The sequence below is a fragment of the Xenopus laevis genome, chromosome 2L (genome assembly GCF_017654675.1).
Source record: "Xenopus laevis strain J_2021 chromosome 2L, Xenopus_laevis_v10.1, whole genome shotgun sequence".
Taxonomy (NCBI): domain Eukaryota; kingdom Metazoa; phylum Chordata; class Amphibia; order Anura; family Pipidae; genus Xenopus; species Xenopus laevis.
In genome coordinates this window covers 180,781,097-180,801,942 of record NC_054373.1, presented here as the reverse complement: position 1 = coordinate 180,801,942, position 20,846 = coordinate 180,781,097, and the positions used below count along the sequence as shown (strand labels likewise).

General features: G+C 43.3%; 1 protein-coding gene across 13 annotated transcripts in view; it reads left to right on the top strand.

The window, feature by feature from the left end:
- The first annotated feature begins 1,670 nt into the window (after positions 1-1,670).
- The window catches only part of stim1.L (stromal interaction molecule 1 L homeolog), a 61,148-nt gene continuing 41,972 nt past the window's right edge, over positions 1,671-20,846 (top strand). For 4 of the 13 annotated variants that reach the window (XM_041581142.1, XM_041581140.1, XM_041581141.1 and 1 more), the window contains exon 1: positions 1,673-1,934. In XM_041581142.1, the coding sequence (XP_041437076.1) occupies positions 1,829-1,934 (106 nt within the window). In that variant the 5' untranslated portion in view covers positions 1,673-1,828. 13 annotated transcript variants of the gene reach the window in all.

The window sequence follows — 20,846 nt, the reverse complement described above, 5'->3', positions numbered from 1 at the left end:
ATGCTGAGCAGTAGCGTAACTAGAGGGGGGCGGGCCCTGGTGCATGACGCGCAGCCGGGCCCCTCTCCCCTCCGCACAGCCCGCATTTTCAGTGGTGCACGGGCTGCCGGGGGGGGGGGCCCTGAGGGTAGTTCCGCCACTGATGCCGAGCTCCCACGGGGTCCCCTGCTGCCCCCATGAACACCAGTCTCTCCACTGTGTGCAGATTGGCTTCCATCTGCCGCCACAGCTAGTCGGGTGAGCAGTCTTAGAGTCACGGCGGGGATGGGGTGCTGCAGCTCGGTTATGGCCTCAGGGGAGAAGAAACGCCCACAGCCCGGTACTGTGCGCACAGTCCTTCTCTTTCCCCTGTCACGGGAGGGCCGGAGCGGTTTGGAGTGGAGAGACTGGCGGGTGATAAGGCCAAGTACATGAAGACAGTCCAGGGTCGGCGGTAGCAGCGCAGGGGGCAGCTGGGGACCCCGAGGTCTGTGTTGTGTCTGAGGTGTGTGCTGAAGGTGTTAGCAATAGACACATAAGGGCACGTAGTGACGCACTGCTCTCTCATCGTTCTTTAGTTCACAGTATTAACACGTCAGTATCTCTATTGCACCTTCAGCCCTAAGGAAGTATGCGAGAGCGGCGCGTCACTATGTGCCCTTATTACTAACACGGCTACGCGCTTCCTGATCGTACTGTGCTGGGGGGGCCACATTATTATTCATTTCATGATGGAGGCTGAGGGCCGGTGTAAAGGGCTGCAATTGGCCCGCGGGCCTGACTTTGGACTCACAATCTTAAAAAGGCTATTTACCTCCATTAGTAAAACTGTAATAAAACTTAGAAACTACAGGAATTGCCTTCAAACTTTCATAACCCGGCAAATTTTGTAAAATGGGCATGGTAATTAGGGGCGTGGCCGCAAAAAGGGGAGTGGTTAAAAAATGTCGCGCTCCTTGCTGAAATTTTTTTTTTGTCTCTTCCCATTTCCATAATGTTGGGAGGTATGAGATTAATTCAGCACTTGTTATTGCCAAGAGGCCCATGTCTCCACATAAAAGACTGAAGTGAGTCTGTTCGGGCCTGTGCGTAGTTGAAACATACCTCCCAACATTTTGGAAGTAAAAAGAGGGACAAAAAATTTTTTCCCGCACGTTGCGCAGCAATTTTTTTTACCACACCCCTTTCTGTGGCCACACCCCCTTATTACCATGTTTGTTTTACAAAATTTGTCAGGTTATGAAAGTTTGAAAATATTTCTTCTTATCTAAACTGTGTTTTTGTGTCTTAAAATTGTTACAAAGTATCTTAGTTGCACCTGTTAGCTGTTCTGGACTCTCTGCTAAAAGCCAATTAAGTGAGAAACTTTGTTTCTTTTTCTGGCTGTTCAGTGCAGAGAAAAGAGGGACTTTCCAGTACAAATGAGGGACTGCGGGTTGAGCTGTCAAAAGAAGAGGGACTGTCCCTCAGAAAAAGGGACAGTTGGGAGGTATGGTTGAAATACCAGAGCCTATTTCCAGACAGTCTCCGTTCAAACCCCACACACACACAACTCTTCATACAGCGACATTATTAGCGCCCTGCGAGGGCAGGAAGTCACCACACAGGGTGTGTCACACAAGGAGCCGCCGCACTCGATCAACTCCCGCTTTTTGTTGGATTCTCTTTACCACGTGACCGTGACGCCGTGCGCTACGTGCCAGTGACGTCAGCGGAGGCCGACTCTGCACTAGGAACTAGCAGCAGCCCTGGAGTCAGACGATATCGGCGCTGCGGGACTTTTAAACAGCGTCTCGGGACTGCGGACTGATTCAGGAATATCGGGAGTGTCCCGGGACTGTTGGGCGGAATGCTTTGGTGTCGGACTCTGCTATGGGCTTTGTGCGCTTCCTTTCTGCAGCCGAGCCGGCCCGAGAGCCCCACGGAAAGTACCGAGGAGGATCCTATGCTGAGCGGTCAGTACCTGTTCATTGATGTGTCTGTCCCCTCCTACTGGGGATCATGGGAAATAACATGGGACTGTGCCTGTCTGATCACTGCACATTTGCCCAATCACACACACATATATATATATCTATATATATATATATATATATATATATATATATATATATATATATATATATATAGACAAATACAAGATTCCTCTGCACTCAACCCATTATCAATATATTTAAGCTATCTATATGTCTATATGTATTTTGTGGTCACACCCTCATTGCACCCCCGCCTAATGTTTTTAAAAACTAGTGGTGAGCACAACTTTCCCTTGTTTATATATATATATATAGAGAGAGAGAGAGATCTCCCTGCTACTCACTAGTCAATATGGCAGCTCCCAGTACCACTATACATCAGTTGCACAGACACATAAGTGCTTAGTACTCAGCTACTCCTGCTGTTGCCTTTCTACAGGGGCTCATGGGAGTTTTGTGTCATGTTACTGGGGAGCAGCCTTAAAGGGTTTGTTCACCTTTAAATGAACTGTTAGTATGATATAGAGCAGTGATCCCCAACCAGTAGCTCGTGAGCAACATGTTGCTCTCCGACCCCTTGGATGTTGCTCCCAGTGGCCTCAAAGCAGGTGATTATTTTTGAATTCCAGGCTTGGAGGCAAGTTTTGGTTGTATAAAAAACAGATGCAGTGCCAAACAGAGCCTCATTGTAGGTTTACAATCCACATAGGGGCTACAACATGGCCAATCACAGCCCTTATTTGGCACCCCAGTAACATTTTTCATGCTTGTGTTGCTCCCCAACTCCTTTTACTTCTGAATGTTGCTCACGGGTTCTAAAGGTTGGGGATCCCTGATATAGAGAGTGATATTCTGAGACCATTTGTAATTGGTTTTCATTTTTTATTATTTGGGGTTTTTGAGTTATTTGGCTTTTTATTCAGCAGCTCTCCAGTTTGCAATTTCAGCCGTCTGGTTGCTAGGGTCCAAATTCCCCTAGCGACCATGTATTGATTTGAATAAGAGACAGATGGGGTATGAATAGTAGAGGCCTGAATACAAAGACACGTCTGTTAAAAGTAGCAATAACATTACATTTGTAGCCTTACAGAGCATTTGTTTGTAGAAGGGGTCAGCGACCCCCGTTTGAAAGAAGAAAAAGACAAATAGTTAAAAACTGATCATCAAATAAGTAATGACAACCAATTGAAAAGTTGCTCAGAATGGGCTGTTCTATAACATACTAAAAGTTAACCGAAAGGTGAATCACCCCTTTAAAAGTCATTCCTATGGGATCTGGGAATTAATAGTAAGAATCTGCCATTTCTCTTGCTTTTATTGATAATGTAGCCATGCTGCTGCGGACTAGTCCCACACTGGCAATTTTTGAGGTTTGGCAAGTGGCAGAGGGGCTGCTAGAGATGCCAGAGACACTCACAATATATTGGGCTATTTGGACTAGGGATGTACCAAATCCACTATTTTTGGATTTGACTGAACCCCCGAATCCTGTGCGAAAGATTCTGCCGAATCCTAATTTGCAAATCCAAATTAGGGGTGGGAAGGGGAAAACATTTTTGCTTCCTTGTTTTGTGACAAAAAGTCACGCATTTCCCCTCCTGCCCCTAATTTGCATTTGCAGATTCGTGTTCGGTTTGGCCGGGCAGAAGGAAACAAGCTGAATCTTGTCCCTAATCCGGAACTGAATCCTGGATTCAGAACATCCCTAATTTAGACCTTTATATACTCCCAGACCTGCTGGTGCTGCTGACCCCTGTGCTGGGGCCCCATGGTTTTTGTAGGATACTGTAAGCTTACTTAGATTGTAAACTCTACGGGGTAGGGTCCTCAATCCTTTTGTCTCCTTAACACTGAGCCTTTAATCTGTATTGTAATTATATTTTATATTTATGTGAATTGTATTTCTAATAATGCACTTATTGTTACTTATTAATGCAGTGACCCCTTGTTTGTTGCAGCTAATTGTTTTGCAGTACAGTGCTATACAAATAAAAATATACATACTTGTGCCCCTTACTCATATACTGGTCCCATACCAATGGCTTTGGCACATGTATTGATATCCAATTTCTTCAAAACTCCAGTATTCCAACACAGCTGTATCCTTGATTAAAGGGACAGTTCACCTTCAAGGTAACTTTTACTGTTATAGAATGGCCAATCCTAAGCAACTCCTCAATTGGTCTTCATTATTTTTTTTTTTAGTTTTTTCCTGACTCTTTGCAGCTTTCAAACGGGCATTGCTGACCCCTTTCAAAAAAAACAAATGCCCTGTAAAGTTGGCCATAGACGAGCTGATTAAAGCTGCCAATGTGGGTCCTTTAGATCAATTGGGCCTCCTGACGGGTCCTCGATATCAGGCTAAAAATCGGCCAGATATCGATCGGTCAAGTTTAATTAAATTTTTCACGATCTAGGACCACATTAACTAGTTGATCTCTATAATTTAGTTGTTCGGCCCCAGGACCAACCGTTCAGATTCACCCAATATTGCCCAGATGTTGGTGGATATATCGGGTTAAGATCGATTAATCTGGCGACCTCACTAAACGAGCGGATCTAATAGTGTATGGCTACAAATTTATTGTTATTGCTACTATTTATTACTGACCCTTCTATTCAGGCATCTCCTATTCATATTCCAGTCTCTTATTTAAATCAATGCATGGTTGCTAGGCTAATTTGGACCCTAGCAACCAGATTGCTTAAGATGCAAATTGAAGAGCTGCTGGATAAAAATAACTCAAAAGCCTTCAATAATAAAAAATGAAAACCAATTGCAAATTGTCTCAGAATATCCCTCTCTATATCATACTAACAATTATCTCAAAGGTAAGCAACCCCTTTAAGCAGGTTGCTCCTGTGCCCCTGTTGTAGCACTACATAACATAAGCAGTATATTTGAAGGAGGAGGACGGCTGACACTGCAGGACTTTGCTGCAAATTAATGTATCGGTGTGTTTAATACATGTTTAAGGCAAAGCCCTTTCTCAAGTGCACTGATGTCCCATAGCTGTTGTCTCCTTTACTGATTTATCTTGTGCCTCTGATCTGGGGTGAGACTGGGGAATGTGAGGCTGTGCAAGTGACAAGCATTTCTGTTGGTGGAAGCACAGCGTTAGTTTCATAACAGTTAGTGTGTTGCAATATAGAGGTATGGGTCAGTGACCTCAGAAAGTAGTGGAAAAGGCATACTGGAGAGCTGGAGAATAAAGGGTTAAATTGAAATCCAAACCACATCAGATGCAAAGTGAAGACTTTTATTTTATTGTTTTATACAACCACTGTGCAACGTATGCTCAAAGATGGAGGTGAACTTCCCCTTGAAAGGAAATGTCGCCGTGCGAGTGGCTGTCAGTAAGTAGAAATGCGGCGCATACGTGTTTGGGTGGCACCTCTCAGCTCACTGGCATCTCCTTTTGGATCTCAGAAGGTCATTGGTTTGACTTATGAAGGATTAGTGGTTACTCACTGATGCCAGACCTGTCGGATTTAGGAGACGTGTCCCTTTAAATCCCGTTTAATAACACTTGGCTTGTTCTAATGCGACTGTCCTGTGTAATGTGGCACTTTATTCATTAGTCGCATGTTAGTGAGATGGTGCAGTGGGAGGTATATATCTATATCTATATCTAATCTATATCTATATCTATATCTATATATATATATATATATATATATATATATATATATATATATATATATAAATAATGTCTATTGGCTCCTGTATCAGAGGAAAGTCACTGAGTCACTGTTGCTCCCATAATAATAAAAATAATAATAATAATATGGGGGGTACTCAGTAAGTGCAGGTGATTGGCGGCAGTGAGTGTGGGGGGGGGGTAAGTGTGTCTGGAATGTTGGCTCAGTATTAACTGCCCGGGACACCGGGGCTTGGAATGTGTTTGGGGAAGAGAAAGTTAAAGGCACAGAGTCCTGTAATTTTGGGCTTATTATTATTAATATTGTTGGAGTAAAAGGAGCCACTGCTGTTCCAGGACACATTTTGGCATCGCATGCTTCCACTTTTTGATGTTGCAGTAACTTGCTTAATATGTCGTCACCCCAGCTTCCGTTAAAGGGGAAGCTCACTTGTACATTCTGTTTTGGTATAGGCCGCAGTATATAAAGAATTGCAATTGGTCGTTTCTTTTTATTTTTTATGATTTTTGCCGTATGTGGTTTTTTTTTGTTCTTTATCTCTCGAGTTCTGATTTTAACTGAGCTATGCAAAGGGAAGAAGAAAAGCAGTTCACACGGGCTTAAGGCTTCATCTTGTTTATTGCAGACATTGTGGCACATTTGTGTGAACCGGTGGGCTTCTTCCCTTTGCACAGCTTGGATACTATTGCACTTGGAGGCAGTCTGGGAATTGAATGCACCCTACATGCAAGTAAATGGTGTGCAGCAGTGAACTTTCATTTTTTTCCTGATTTTAAGTACCATATATAAATATACTAACTACCCTAGCAAAGTCAGAGTGGAGCCGTTTAAGGTGAACCTCACTGTAGAAAGTTCCATTAAACATGCTCATTTATTTGCAAACAACCTTGTCAATCCACCATTCTGCCCTGTTTTCACCCTGACTTCCAGCCTAAATTACTTCCCAAAGGTGTCTGCAGTATCGGGGTGTTGCCCATGAATACATTGCTGCCTGAGTCTGTACTCGCAAGGTACAGACAGGGGTAGCACATACACATTGTCTCCTAATTTGTGCTCAAACACATGAAATAGGGAGTTGCGATACATTGGGATACATTTGTTACAATTTAAAATAATTAAAGAAACAATTGTAACTATTTAAGACAAGCAAAGAAACAATTGTAACAATTTAAGACAAACAGATCTCTTGGGAAAACTTGCATCTTAAAGGACCAAACACATCCATTATAAAACTATAACAACACATAAAACCTGACCCTAAAACCCAGAGAAATGTGTCCAAACGTTACACAGCCTGCCAAATTTTGTAAAAAGGATGTGGTATTTAGGGGACGTGGCCATAAAATGGGTGTGGGTCAAAATCGTTTCACAACGCCACTGTTTTAGTCCCTCTTTCTATTTTCCAAATGTTGGGAGGTGTGACTTACTGCACTGACCTATGGCAGGGGTAGATTCAGAGTTGGACAGGATAGAAGAGAAGCAGCAGCTGTTGCACTATATCTCCCAGCATGCGGGATTTGTAGTTGTACAGGATCTGGTTTTCAGTGTCTGAAACAACTTGCTGCAAGTCTCCCTGTGGTGCTGCTTCTTGTGTTATGCTCAGCTGTCTGGCTTCATCTGAGGGAATTTCCTATAGACTTTGTGCTGACAGTCAGCCGGACAACTCCTTCTCCTTACTCTATACATACGGGGGCTCAGTGAGGATATTTCTCTGCCCAAATAGACGAAGACTACAGAGTGAGGGGCTTGGGCATTATATCTGGCTTGGGGGGTGCAGATAAATAGGGGGTGTAACAAGAGCCGGGACTCTGTCTGTAAGTGCCATGTGCAGTGACCTCGGAGAAGTCGCTGAGTAAATGGGTGAAATTCATCTGATTTACTGATTCCTGGTTCTTACAAGGGCAGCAGTAAAGCAGACTGGGAAGTTGTGTCCTACAGGTGTCACTTTGGGGTGTCTGTAAAGAATAGGAAAGGGTTCAGGTTTGGTGCCTGGAATTATCTGATGAGTAACCCCAAGAAACTGAAGGTAGAAGTGCCCACGGCGCAGCCCCATGTAAATCAGTTGGTTTGTTCTCTGTGTGAGTAATGGATACAATGGAATTCAGCTCGTCCTGTAGGCCTGAGGGATTTGCATCAACTCACTCTCACTTTACTGCTGTCTTTTTGGAGGGGGGGGGGATTTTGGTATTTTAGATGGAGAACCCAATCTGCTCTGGCGAATGTGATAAACAACTGCACAAGTGACACTAAGGGCTCTTACAGACGAGCGTTTTTAGCTGCGCTCCCCTGCGTTCCGGTTTCATGCGTTCAGTACGTTCACACGGACGCATGTAAGCACCGAACGTAGAAAAAATGCAACATGCTGCGTCCGTCCCAACCTGCCTCTGGCGCTCACCTGTGTCTGTGTGAGTAAAGCCCCATTGAAAAGAATTCAGTGCATATACTCCTGCGCTCCCCTGCGGCTGAACGCATGAAATGGGGGAGCGCAGCTAAAACCGCTCGTCTGCAAGAGCCCTAAGTGCAATAATAAGTTGTTCCCTCCTATCAGTCTTAGGGCTGTTACAGCCGAGCATTTTTAGTTGCGCTCCCGTTTCATGCGTTCAGCTGCAGGGGAGCGCAGGAGTAAACGCACGCCATTACTGTCACACAGACGCATGTAAGCTACGAACGCAGAAAAAATGCAACATGCTGCGTTAGGACCTGCGTTCGTCGCTTACATGCGTCTGTGTGAGTAAAGCCCCATTGAAAAGAATTCAGTGCGTCTACTCCCCTGCGGCTGAACGCATGAAATGGGAGCGCAGCTAAAAACGCTCGTCTGTTAGAGGCCTTATAGACAGTGTAGAACAAGTATGTCAATCTCAATGAGTGAGAAACAGTATTGAGGCCGCAGCTGTCTGAAATGAGGATTAAAGGCCAAGCTAAACCTCTCCACTAACAGTTGTGTTTCTCTAATTCCATGTAGGTAGGTACCATTATAGCAGAATAAAAGAGGTAATTCACCGCTTCTGCTAGAGACATGATAGATGGACTCTTAGATACATCGCCAGGCAGTTTCCTGCTGAGTAATCAAATCCGGCGCCGGGAACAATCTCTAACGATTCAATCATATGGGACCCACTCCTCTTATATAACAAAATAACCCTTTATTGCTCACCGTTTCTTGGCACAACATTGCAATAATAATCTGCTAGAAATGTACAACTTCGTTTTTAGAAATCAGCTGATAAAGCAAATTTCCCTTTAACAAATTGAACAAATCTTGGAAATAATTTTCCCAGGATTTGGGTTTTTGGTAGGGTGGTTGCCCATTTCTGGCCACACACACAGATGTCCACTTTGTCCTTTGTTCAGCCAATTGGCGCTTTTGTTAATGACCATTATTACATGTGCCTTTAGATTAGAGGAAGCGACTGCTGCAAGAAGTATAGGAAGTATTTTAATATCAACTTCTTATTCTTCATCTTATTCTTAAAGGGGTGGTCCATCTTTAAGGTAATTTTTAGTATGTAGTAGAATGGCCAATTCTAAGCAACTTTTAAATTGGCCTTCATTTCTTCTTTTTTGTAGCTTTTGAATGATTCTGACTCTTTCCAGCTTTCAAATGGTTGGTCACCGACCCCATCTAAAAAACAAATGCTCTGTAAGGCCAGAAACACACACTCCGATTCGGTTTGATTTAGTCTCCTCTTCTTCGGGGCGACTAATCTCCCCAAACTGCCTCCGGCCGGCTAGAATGTAAATCGAAGGCGAGATAGCAATCGTGCGCTTCGTTTTCCATAATCGCCCGAAGTTGCTTCACGAGGAAGCGCTCCGAGATCCATCTCACTGGCTATTTACATTCTAGCTGACGGGAGGCAGTTCAGGGAGATTAGTCGCCCCAAAGAAGAGGCGACTAAATCTCCCCGAATCTGAGCCTGCGTCGCTGCCCTAAGGCTACAAATGTATTGTTACTGTGACTTCTTATTCCTCATCTTTCTATTCAGGCCTCTCCTATTCATATTCCAGTCTCTTATTCAAATCAGTGCTTGGTTGGTAGGGTAATGTTGACCATAGCAACCAGACTGCTGAAATTACAAACTGGAGAGCTGCTGAATAAAATGCGAAATAAGTCAAAAACCACAAATAATAAAACATGAAAACAAATTGCAAATGGTCTCAGAATATCCCTCTCTACATCACACTAACAGTTCATTTTAAAAACATTTTGGTACCCCTGTTATTTACTCTTGTTTAAGAGCAATTAGATGATGTGAAGCCCTCCCACAGTGCTTTCCGCTTCTCCTTTAAAAGACCAGTAACAAAAAATTTGTCTCTTTTTAATGAAAAAAAACCCCACCAAGACAGTTTTCACGTTTAATTTGATTTTATTAAGAAATTACTTACCGATTCTCTGCTTGCGCTCCTCTTCAGAAACGGCGACAGGACGATTCATTGTGCGGCGCTCGATTTCTCCTCCCTGCCTTCTATAGGAGATAGCCAGAGAGGAGAAATCGAGCGCCGCACGATGGATCGTCGCCGTTTCTGAAGTGGAGAATCGGTAAATAATTTCTTAATAAAAACTTTGCAAGTTAAAACTGTTTTGGTGTTATTTTTTTGTTAAAAAGAAACACCTTTAAAAAAAAAAAAAATTGTTACTGGTCCTTTAATATCCATGTTGGATTTGGCGCTTGCCGTGTCACCATTCCGTGCAAGTGATGTCATTGTGCTGAACGCTGACATTTGGAGTGTGGGAACTCGCAGCTGTCGCTCCATAATAAGGGATGTTTGTTGGAAAACTTGTTCAGCAATGGCCTCCTCCTACTTTGCCCCCATCAAACTGCTGATAAAGGCAATTAAGTCTAATGAGCCCTGGCTTTAGAAGTTATTGGGGGTCCCGCGTGCAAGCCCTTAGGGAATCAAATGATAGCAAGGACCAATTGCAAAGGTGCTGAGGTTGGCACTGGCTGTATTATTTAAGGTAACATGCCCTTTCAGCAGGGAGTTGCTGTTGGTTTAGTCCCATGTTTACTGAAAAGCCATAGGAAGGACAGCTGGGGGGTTACTGGCCCCAGAAAATGAGATTTACTTGCCTGGTGGCTAGTTCAGCTTCCGGCAGCAATATAGCCTGTGGCACTGATTTACAGCAGTATATACAATATGTATGTATATATATATATATATATATATGTATGTATATATGTATATATGTATATGTATATATGTGTATATATATATATATATATATATATGTATATATATATGTATATATGTATATATGTATATATGTGTATATATATATATATATATATATATATATATATATATATATATATATATATATATATATATATGTGCACACTCACATTTAATCCCATGGACATTAAACACATTTGCTTGTATTATCCTTACTGCACTCACCTGGAGGTTGTATAACTGGTTATTGGTCTGATCTAGGCTTCTCTCTTCCTGTCACTGAACATATCAATTACATAGAGACCCAACCTTTATCTGGCATGGACCGTGGCTCCCGCCTGTGCACCCGTAGTAATCTGCTTCCCAGGCCTTGTAGGCTGTTACTATCGCTGCCGTAAAGCATAACAGCACTGCTGCAAAAAAAATTGAGAGTTTCGCAAAAATTGAGAGTTTGGTTGTACATAACAGCTGACCTACAGATACCCTAGTAACAAGAGTGCAAGGATTAAAGGCCCTGAAAGGGGTTGTTCATCTTTAAATTAACTGTTAGCATGATGTAGAGAGGGATATTCTGAGACCATTTGCGATTGGTTTTCATTTTTTATTATTTGTCGTTTTTGACTTATTTAGCTTTTTAGTCAACAGTTTGCAGTTTCAGCAGCCTGGTTGCTAGGGTCCAAATTACCCCAGCAACCATGCATTGATTTAAACAAGAGACTGGGATATGAATAGGAGAGGGATAAAAAGTAAAAATAACAATAAATGTGTAGCCTTACAGAGCCGTTAGTTTGTTTTTTTAGAGAGGGTCGGCAACCCCCATATGAAAACTGGAAGTGTCAGAAGAAGGCAAATAATGCAAAAACTAGAAAAAATGAAGGCCAATTGAAAAGTTGGCTAGAATTAGTCATTCTATAACACACTAAAAGTTAACTTAAAGGTGAAGCACCCTGTTGGGGGGGGGGATGACAGTGTTGTGGGTTGTACATGTTGTACAGTCACACATAATATATACTCTGTATGAGAGATAAGAGAGATGTAGTTGAACAGAATCACTCCTGGTATTTCCTCCTGTCACTCTAATGTGGAAGTCACATTCCCCTGGCTCTTACTGAAAATCATTATATCACTAAGTGTTACATTTGTTAGTGAGCGGTGAATGACCTGCAGGTAAAACAGTATCTGGGGCCTGAGATAATCCCGAGTCGTTAGTCTGACAACAGCACAGGAATGTGTTTTATATGCGCCGCCGCCCTGCACCCATATACTCTGCACTGACTTCACTTACACGGATGTACTTGATATGAATCTGCTTCTGTGTAGCCATGGGGCAGCCATTCTGTCTGGTGTCAGACTCACAGGGCTGTGCACAATACACAGGTTTAGTTCTTAAAGGGCGGCTTCACCATTTAGTTAGAGTATTGCAACTTTGCCATTAGTTTTCTTTTTTTATTATTTGTGCTTTTTCATTTATTTAGCTTATATTCAGCAGCTCTCCAGTTTGTAGTACAGGTATAGGATCCATTATCCGGAAACCCATTAACCAGAAAGGTCTTCTCCCATGAACTCTATTTTATTTTTTTTAAATAATTTCCTTTTTCTGTGTAATAATAAAACAGTCGCTTGTACTTGATCCCAACTAAGATATAATTAATCCTTATTGGAAGCGAAACCAGCCTATTGGGTTTATTTAATGTTTATATGATTTTCTAGTAGACTTAAGGTATGAAGATCTGAATTGTAGAAATATCTGTTATGCGGAAAACCCCAGGTCCTGAGCATTCTGGATAACAGGTCCAATACCTGTATCAGCAATCTGGTTACTTACAAATAGAATGATACCACTTGAGTATTATAAGGGATAATGTACCCCCTACTGTAAATGATAAGGATATTAGAAGTCACTGAGGTGTTCTGTGACCATATAAAGACACAAGGCTGCAGGCTGAGTTATACAGTGAACTCTGAGTATCACTCATATATTATAATGGATAATGTACCCCCTACTGTAAATGATAAGGATATTAGAAGTCACTGAGGGGTTGTTCTGTGACCATATAAAGGCACAAGGCTGCAGGCTGAGTTATACAGGGAACTCTGAGTATCACTCGTATTATAAGGGATAATGTACCCCCTACTGTAAATGATAAGGATATTAGAAGTCACTGAGGGGTTAAATGACCATATAAAGGCACAAGGCTGCAGGCTGAGTTATACAGGGAACTCTGAGTATCACTCATGTATTATAAGGGATAATGTACCCCCTACTGTAAATGATAAGGATATTAGAAGTCACTGAGGGGTTGTTCTGTGACCATATAAAGGCACAAGGCTGCAGGCTGAGTTATACAGGGTCAGGCAGCTCTGTGTGCATGTATAACCACAAAGTAGTAGTTGCCCTTGAATTTGGGTCACAGCACAGACAGGTATAAATAAAGAGTCGGGTGTAAATGGATCTGAGCGGTGAGATCAGGCAGAGGGATTACTCCGTGGATACGGTCCCAGTAAACACAAGGCAGTTAAATCCACATGCTGTGTTGCTTCCTGGTAGGGAGTAATATTATCTCCAGTATAAGTACCTGGGGGTTATGGCCATCACAATGTTTGTTTCGCTAATAAATATCCCAGCTTGTTACACATAGAATAAAGATTCTGAGACGTCCTTAGCTGTAAATGTCTTTATATGAAACAGGAGCCAATCCGATTTCCCCTGTCTGGGGGGATGGGCTGGGCCTGTGCAGCTGAGGCCTGGCTAAGGATGCTGGGAGTTGTAGTTCAGGAATGGGAAAGTTTAGGTATCAGTGGGCTAGACGTATCTTGTTTGTTGTTATGGTACCTAGTTATACTGCATGTTATTGGGGTATCGGTTCAAGGCTTGGGCGTATAATGGGCTTGTGCAGGGAGTTTATTTGGGCAACTTTCCATGAGGTTTTTCTGCCAGTTTCTGCTGTTTCTCTTTATTTGTAATTTGTCCTGGATACAGAATAAAAATCTCCCGGCAATACAAATATTTACTCATTGTTTTCTGCTCCTCTGGGAAAGAAATTCTCACTGGGAAGAAAATGGTCATTAAAGGAAAACTATACCCCCCAAACAATGTAGGTCTCTATTAAAAGATACTGAGTAAAACAGCTCATGTGTAAAACCCTGCTTCATGTAAATGAACCATTATCATAATAATATACTTTTTTAGTAGTATGTGCCATTGGGTGATCATAAATAGAAAATTGCCATTTTAAAAAATAAGGGCCGCCCCCTGAGATCGTAAGATTCACTGTGCACACATACAAACCACATGTGAGGTCACATGAGCCAATTAACAGACAGAGTTCTGCCTTTTGCTTCCTCACTTCTTCCTGTTACAGTTAGTGTTGTAGTATTTCTGGTCAGGTGATCTCTGAGGCAGCACAGATAGAGTCACGAAATGGTGGTTCAAGGCAAGAGATGTAAAAGGGCAAGATTTATGTAAATATATATTCCAGTTTGGTAAGATTATTTAATATGTCATTCAATTTGATATAAACTATCTGTTGCTTAAGTATTCATTTTGGGGGGTATAGTTTTCCTTTAATATACAGGAATCTTCTGTTCTGCTGGGGAATGAGTTCCCTGCCCTGTATGTACCCCAATATATTACATTCTCTGTCCTGTATGTACCCCAATATATTACATTCTCTGTACTGTACATACCCCAATATACTACATTCTCTGCCCTGTATGTGCCCCAATATACTACATTCTCTGCCCTGTATGTACCCCAATATATTACATTCTCTGTACTGTACATACCCCAATATACTACATTCTCTGCCCTGTAAGTACCCCGATATACTGCATTCTCTGCCCTTTACGTACCCCAATATACTACATTCTCTGCCCTTTACGTACCCCAATATACTACATTCTCTGCCCTGTACGTACACAAATATACTTCATTCTCTGCCCTGTAGGTACCCCAATATACTACATTCTCTGCCCTGTAGATACCCCAATATACTACATTCTCTGTCCAGTACGTACCCCATTCTCTGCCTTGTAGGTACCCCAACACACAGCCCCCTGTAGATAGGTTCCAAAGAGCAGTATTGATTATCGGTAAGATATTGGGCACAGGGCCGGGCAGCAGTGAGATGTGGCAGAGCAGAGTGTTTATGTTGGCATGGCAACCTGTATGTTATGGACTGGACACAGATAATCTCATGTGAGTTTGTGGGGTTCAGGATGTGTTTATACTGTATAGATGTGTAAGTGAGTGTGACTGCAGTGTTGTGACATCTCTATCCACATTGTGTTACATTATGTACATTTCATCGGATCCACAATTTGGCTGCTGCTGCACATTCTCATGGGAAACTTCTATTTTCTCTGACTCTTTCTATAAATTCCCTGCTCTGTCTGTCTGTCTGCCCCGGGGCTGGACACATGGTGTTGTATTGATTGTCCGAGTGTCAGCTCCTGTGGTTGGATTTCGGTGGAGCTGTGAGTGGAATTTGCTCATTTATACTGAACGGGAGAACAAAATAGAAATGTTTAATAAATGAACAAAAACAAACATTTTATGAGTTTATTTCCTGGAATTTTTATACATTTCATTCCCACGCACCCAGTCCTTCTCAGCTTGCCCCACCCATGGCTGGCAGTGCCACTTCCTGTGAGTCGGCAGTCATTTGTGCCAGTGACGCAGTGTATGGAGGGCGGCAGTCGTTTCTGACAGTGTATGGAGGGCGGCAGTCGTTTGTGCCAGTGACGCAGTGTACGGAGGGCGGTAGTGGTTTCTGACAGTGTATGGAGGGCGGCAGTCGTTTGTGCCAGTGACGCAGTGTATGGAGGGCGGCAGATGTTTGTGCCAGTGACGCAGTGTATGGAGGGCGGCAGTCGTTTGTGCCAGTGACAATATATGGAGGACGGCAATTATTTTTGGCAGTGACCCAGTGTATGGAGGGCGGCAGTCGTTTGTGGCAGTGACCGTGTACGGAGGGCAGCAGTCTTTTGTGCCAGTGACAATATATGGAGGGCGGCAGTCGTTTGTGCCAGTGACGCAATGTATGGAGGGCGGCAGTCGTTTGTGCCAGTGACAATATATGGAGGGCGGCAGTCGTTTGTGCCAGTGACGCAGTGTATGGAGGGTGGCAGTCGTTTGTGCCAGTGACAGTGTATGGAGGGCGGCAGTTGTTTGTGCCAGTGTATGGAGAGTGGCAGTCGTTTGTGCCAGTGACAGTGTATGGAGGGCGGCAGTCGTTTGTTCCTGTGACAGTGTATGGAGGGCGGCAGTTGTTTGTGCCAGTGACAGTGTATGGAGGGCGGCAGTCGTTTGTGACAGTTACATAGTTACATAGTTAAATTGGGTTGAAAAAAGACAAAGCCCATCAAGTTCAACCCCTCCAAATGAAAACCCAGCATACATACACACACCCCTCCCTACTTTTAATTAAATTCTATATACCCATACCTGTACTAACTATAGAGTTTAGTATCACAATAGCCTTTGTATTATGTCTGTCCAAAAAATCATCCAAGTCACTCTTATAGTCATTAACTGAATCCGCATCACAACATCACCCGGCATTGCATTCCACAACCTGACTGTGATGAACCCCCTACGTTGCTTCAAATGAAAGTTCTTTTCTTCTAGTCTAAAGGGGAGGCCTCTGGTACCGTGATCCACTTTATGGGTAAAAAGGTCAAAACAACCCCAACCTTGACAGTCTCCCCTCATAATTTAACTCTTCCCTCCCTCTAACCAGTTTAGTTGCACTTAGTCTCTGCACTCTCTCCAGCTCATTTATATCCCTCTTAAGGACTGGAGTCCAAAACTGCCCCCATACTCCAGATGAGGCCTCACCAGGGACCTATAAAGAGGCAGAATTATTTTTTCATCCCTTGAGTTAATGCCCTTTTTATGCAAGACAGAACTTTATTTGCTTTTGTAGCCACAGAATGACACTGCCCAGAATTAGACAACTTGTTTTCTACAAAGACCCCTAGATCCTTCTCATTTAAGGAAACTCCCAACACACTGCCATTTAGTGTATAACTTGCATTTATATTATTTTTGCCAAAGTGCATAACCTGCATTTATCAACATTGAACCTCATTTTCCAGTTTGCTGCCCAGTTTTCCAACTTCGACAAATCACTCTGCAAAGTGGCAGCATCCTGCATGGAACCTATAGTTCTGTACAATTTAGTATCATCTGCAAAAATAGAAACAGTACTTTCAATGGCCACCTCCAGGTCATTAATAAACAAGTTGAAAAGCAAGGGACCTAGTACAGAGCCCTGCGGTACTCCACTAACAACACTGGTCCAATTAGAAAATGTTCCATTTACCACCACTCTTTGTAGTCTATCTTTTAGCCAGTTCTCTATCCAGGTACAAATACTATGTTCCAGGCCAACATTCCTTAATTTAACCAGTAAACTTTTGTGTGGCACTGTATCAAATGCTTTAGCAAAGTCTAAGTAAATCACATCCACTGCCATCCCAGAATCGAGGTCTCTACTTTCCTTCTCAGAAAAAGAAATTAAGTTAGTCTGGCAAGATCTATTACGCATAAAACCATGCTGGCACAAACTCATAGTATTATGATTTGCTACGAAGTCCAGTATCTTATCCTTTATTAACCCTTTGAAAAGCTTTCCTACCACTGACGTCAGACTAACTGGCCTATAGTTTTGAGGCTGAGAACGGGATCCTTTTTTGAATAGAGGCACCACATTAGCAATTCGCCAGTCTCTCGGCACTATGCCAGATCTCAATGAATCCTGAAAAATTAAGTAAAGAGGTTTGGCAATCACAGAGCTAAGCTCGCTAATTACCCTGGGATGAATACCATCTGGCCCCGGACCTTTGTTAATCTTAACATGTTCTAGTCTCTTTTGAATTTCTTCATGTGTGAACCATGCATCATTAGTTGTATTACTAGAATTGGGACTGTTAAGAAGGAAACCTTCACTTACTGATTCCTCATTTGTGTAGACAGATGAAAAATATGACTTCAGAATCTGCGCTTTTATTTTGTTTTTGTTTTCATCAACCAGCTGACCCCCCTCTGATAGTAAGGGTCCCACCCCTTCCTGCTTCATTTTTTTTTTTTACTATTAACATATTTAAAAAATAATTTTGAATTTTTTTTTACTGCTTGCTGCAATATCCTTTTCTATAGCAATTTTAGCTTGCCTTATAGCTTCTTTTCATGTATGGAGGGCAGCAGTCGTTTGTGCCAGTGACCGTGTATGGAAGGCGGCAGTCGTTTCTGCCGGTAACAGTGTATGGAGGGCGGCAGTCGTTCTAGCCAGTGACAGTGTATAGAGGGCAGCAGTCATTTGTGACAGTGTATGGAGGGCGGCAGTCGTTTGTGCCAGTGATGCAGTGTATGGAGGGCGGCAGTCGTTTGTGCCAGTGACAGTGTATGGAGGGCGGCAGTTGTTTGAGCCAGTGACAGTGTATGGAGGGCGGCAGTAGTTTGTGCCAGTGACGCAGTGTATGGAGGACGGGAGTCATTTGTGCCAGTGACAGTGTATGGAGGGCGGCAGTCGTTTGTGCCAGTGACGCAGTGTATGGAGGGCGGCAGTCGTTTGTGCCAGTGACGCAGTGTATGGAGGGCGGCAGTCGTTTGTGCCAGTGACAGTGTATGGAGGACACATGTGCTGAGTCTGATCCCGCAGTGTGTGACAGTCCTGAGCTCGGGGGGTAGCTGCTCTCATTTCCATCTTGTGCTATTTTCAGCCCCCGGCCTAACAAGGTGAAATGCGTGAGATTCCTGTGTGTGGCCTGTGATCACTCGGGAGAACGTGCCAGTCACTCTCATGTCTGTGCCGGGTACCCCACTCACCCCCAAATCTCACCCCATAGTATAGAACTTGGACTAAACTGGACTAAACTCAAAATAAATTCTCTGGGAAAATCACGTTGGTTATTTACTTTGGAATTGTGTAATAGTTCACTTTATATATACAGTAACTACTCCTAATCCTAAAGCATCAAACCAATCTCATCTGAATGTTCTTATGCACACTATCAACATATTCTGTCATTGGCATCATTCCCTGCCCCAGTGAGTTTACAATCTAATGCCCCCATCACCTTCCCATCTTTCCCTGCCCCAGTGAGTTTACAGCCTAAGGTCCCTGTCACATTCACACACAGTGGGGACACTATTTTGGAGCCAGTTAACCTTCCTGTATATTTGGGGTGTGGGAAGAAACCAGAGTACCAGAAGGAAACAGAGACAGGAGAATGTATAAATTCCATGCAGATATTAATAATGAGCCTTTCATTGCAGCAGTGCTGATCTATATCAGTAGGCGGAGATAGGGGTGACATTAATACAAGATGATGTGGATTTCCCTTACAGATTATCTGTTTTGGATCTGGGTGAGCCAAGGGGTTCATGGGCCCTCCAGAATTTGCACCCCTAATTCTGGAAGTTGGTACGGGGAGCTGGGGTCACAGACAATGTTTCATGCAATAAATACAAATCCAAATTTCCCACATATCACTAACAGATTTCTCTATAAATGTTGCTGAGTTTGTCCCTATGTACTGTGAATGGAAATGGATCCAATAGAGATTTCTGGGCCCCTTTTGTACATTCCAGCCCTGAGCACGATCTGTGTGGGTGCTATTGCTGGTTGGGTGCTATTGACCAGCGCTACTGTTCTGATTCTGAACCCCCCGGGACCGAGGTTCTTGTGTTCTGATTTATTCTCTATATTCTGGGTCTGGTTAGTCTGATCAAAGTGCTTTCCGCTTGATCTCATGGAAAGAGCTTTTACCATGTATAGGAGGTTGTTGGTATAATTAAATATAATTAAAGTTATTAGTTCATTCATAGAGTTCCCTTGTGCTGGGGGATCATGGGCCCCAGACAGATGTCTCCTCTTTTATACAAAGGCCCATTAGGATATAATTTAAAGTCTCTTTCTGACCATACTTTGTGTTGCACTTGGTTACGTCTCACTGATTGTGTTGGAAAGCAGAGGTTTTTGTGGCCAGTGATTCAGCGGGGGGCCAAGTACCCCTGTCTCAATGTTACCCCAAACTTCTGCCTCTTGGGGAAATCTGACTCGTGCTATTCAGTGCACATTATATAGTTGACTATTTCCTCGACGCATCTTTAGGGCAAATCTGCTCTTTGTTGTTCTGTATATGAAGTGTAGGGACTTGGTGTTTGCTTACATTGATATATTTGATTGATGAGCGGGAGCAGTCATGCTTCTTGATCTTGGGTGAAACCTGTACAGAGTCCCTTCCCTAGGGCTTGCTGGGCACCAGTCTGTAGAGACTTTTCTCTTCTCATAGGTGCTCTCCTTGACTTCAGGTTAAAGGAGGCTTAAAATTGCCTTTACTTTGAGATGCCCCTCCCACGAAAAAGGTTCAGTGGGAGGGGCACAATGCATGTGCAGGGAATCCATATGGCTGCATAAGGCAACGTGCCCCAAGATATTGTTGGTATGTATTAAATGTACTGAGAGATATGGCTCCCTTACACCAGTGGTTCCTAAACTGTATGTTTGGCCCCCAAGGGGGCCAAAGGCTTGGTTGGGGGACAGCCTTTAAAGCCCATCTTTAAAATGTGTTCATACATTTACAATCTTGATAGGGACTAAGTGGGGCCCTGGTCACATGTTGAACTTCAAAGGGGAATTTGGAGCCATCAGAGCCAGGCCAAGAGGTACTTGTGCACTAGGGAAGGATGCCTGAACCTCTATTCCACACACTCACCACCAAAAACCCCTGTACCTTCACCTTATCTCCACCTTATCAAAAACTTGGGTGTAGGGTCCTAGCTTCCCCTCCCCAGTTGGGTCCTAGGCATTTGCCTTTGTTGTCTACCCCAAATAAGTCCAAAGCTGGCTGCTTTACAGCCAGGCCAAGAGGTACTTGTGCACTAGGGAAGGACGCCTGAACCTCTATTCCTCACACTCCCCACCAAAACCTCTGTACCTCCACCGTATCTGCTCAACACTACTCTAAACTCAACTGCTCACCAACACCCCCCCCCCCCAGATTTTCCCCCTGCACCCTACTCTAACCCATCTACTCTTGCTCCTGCGG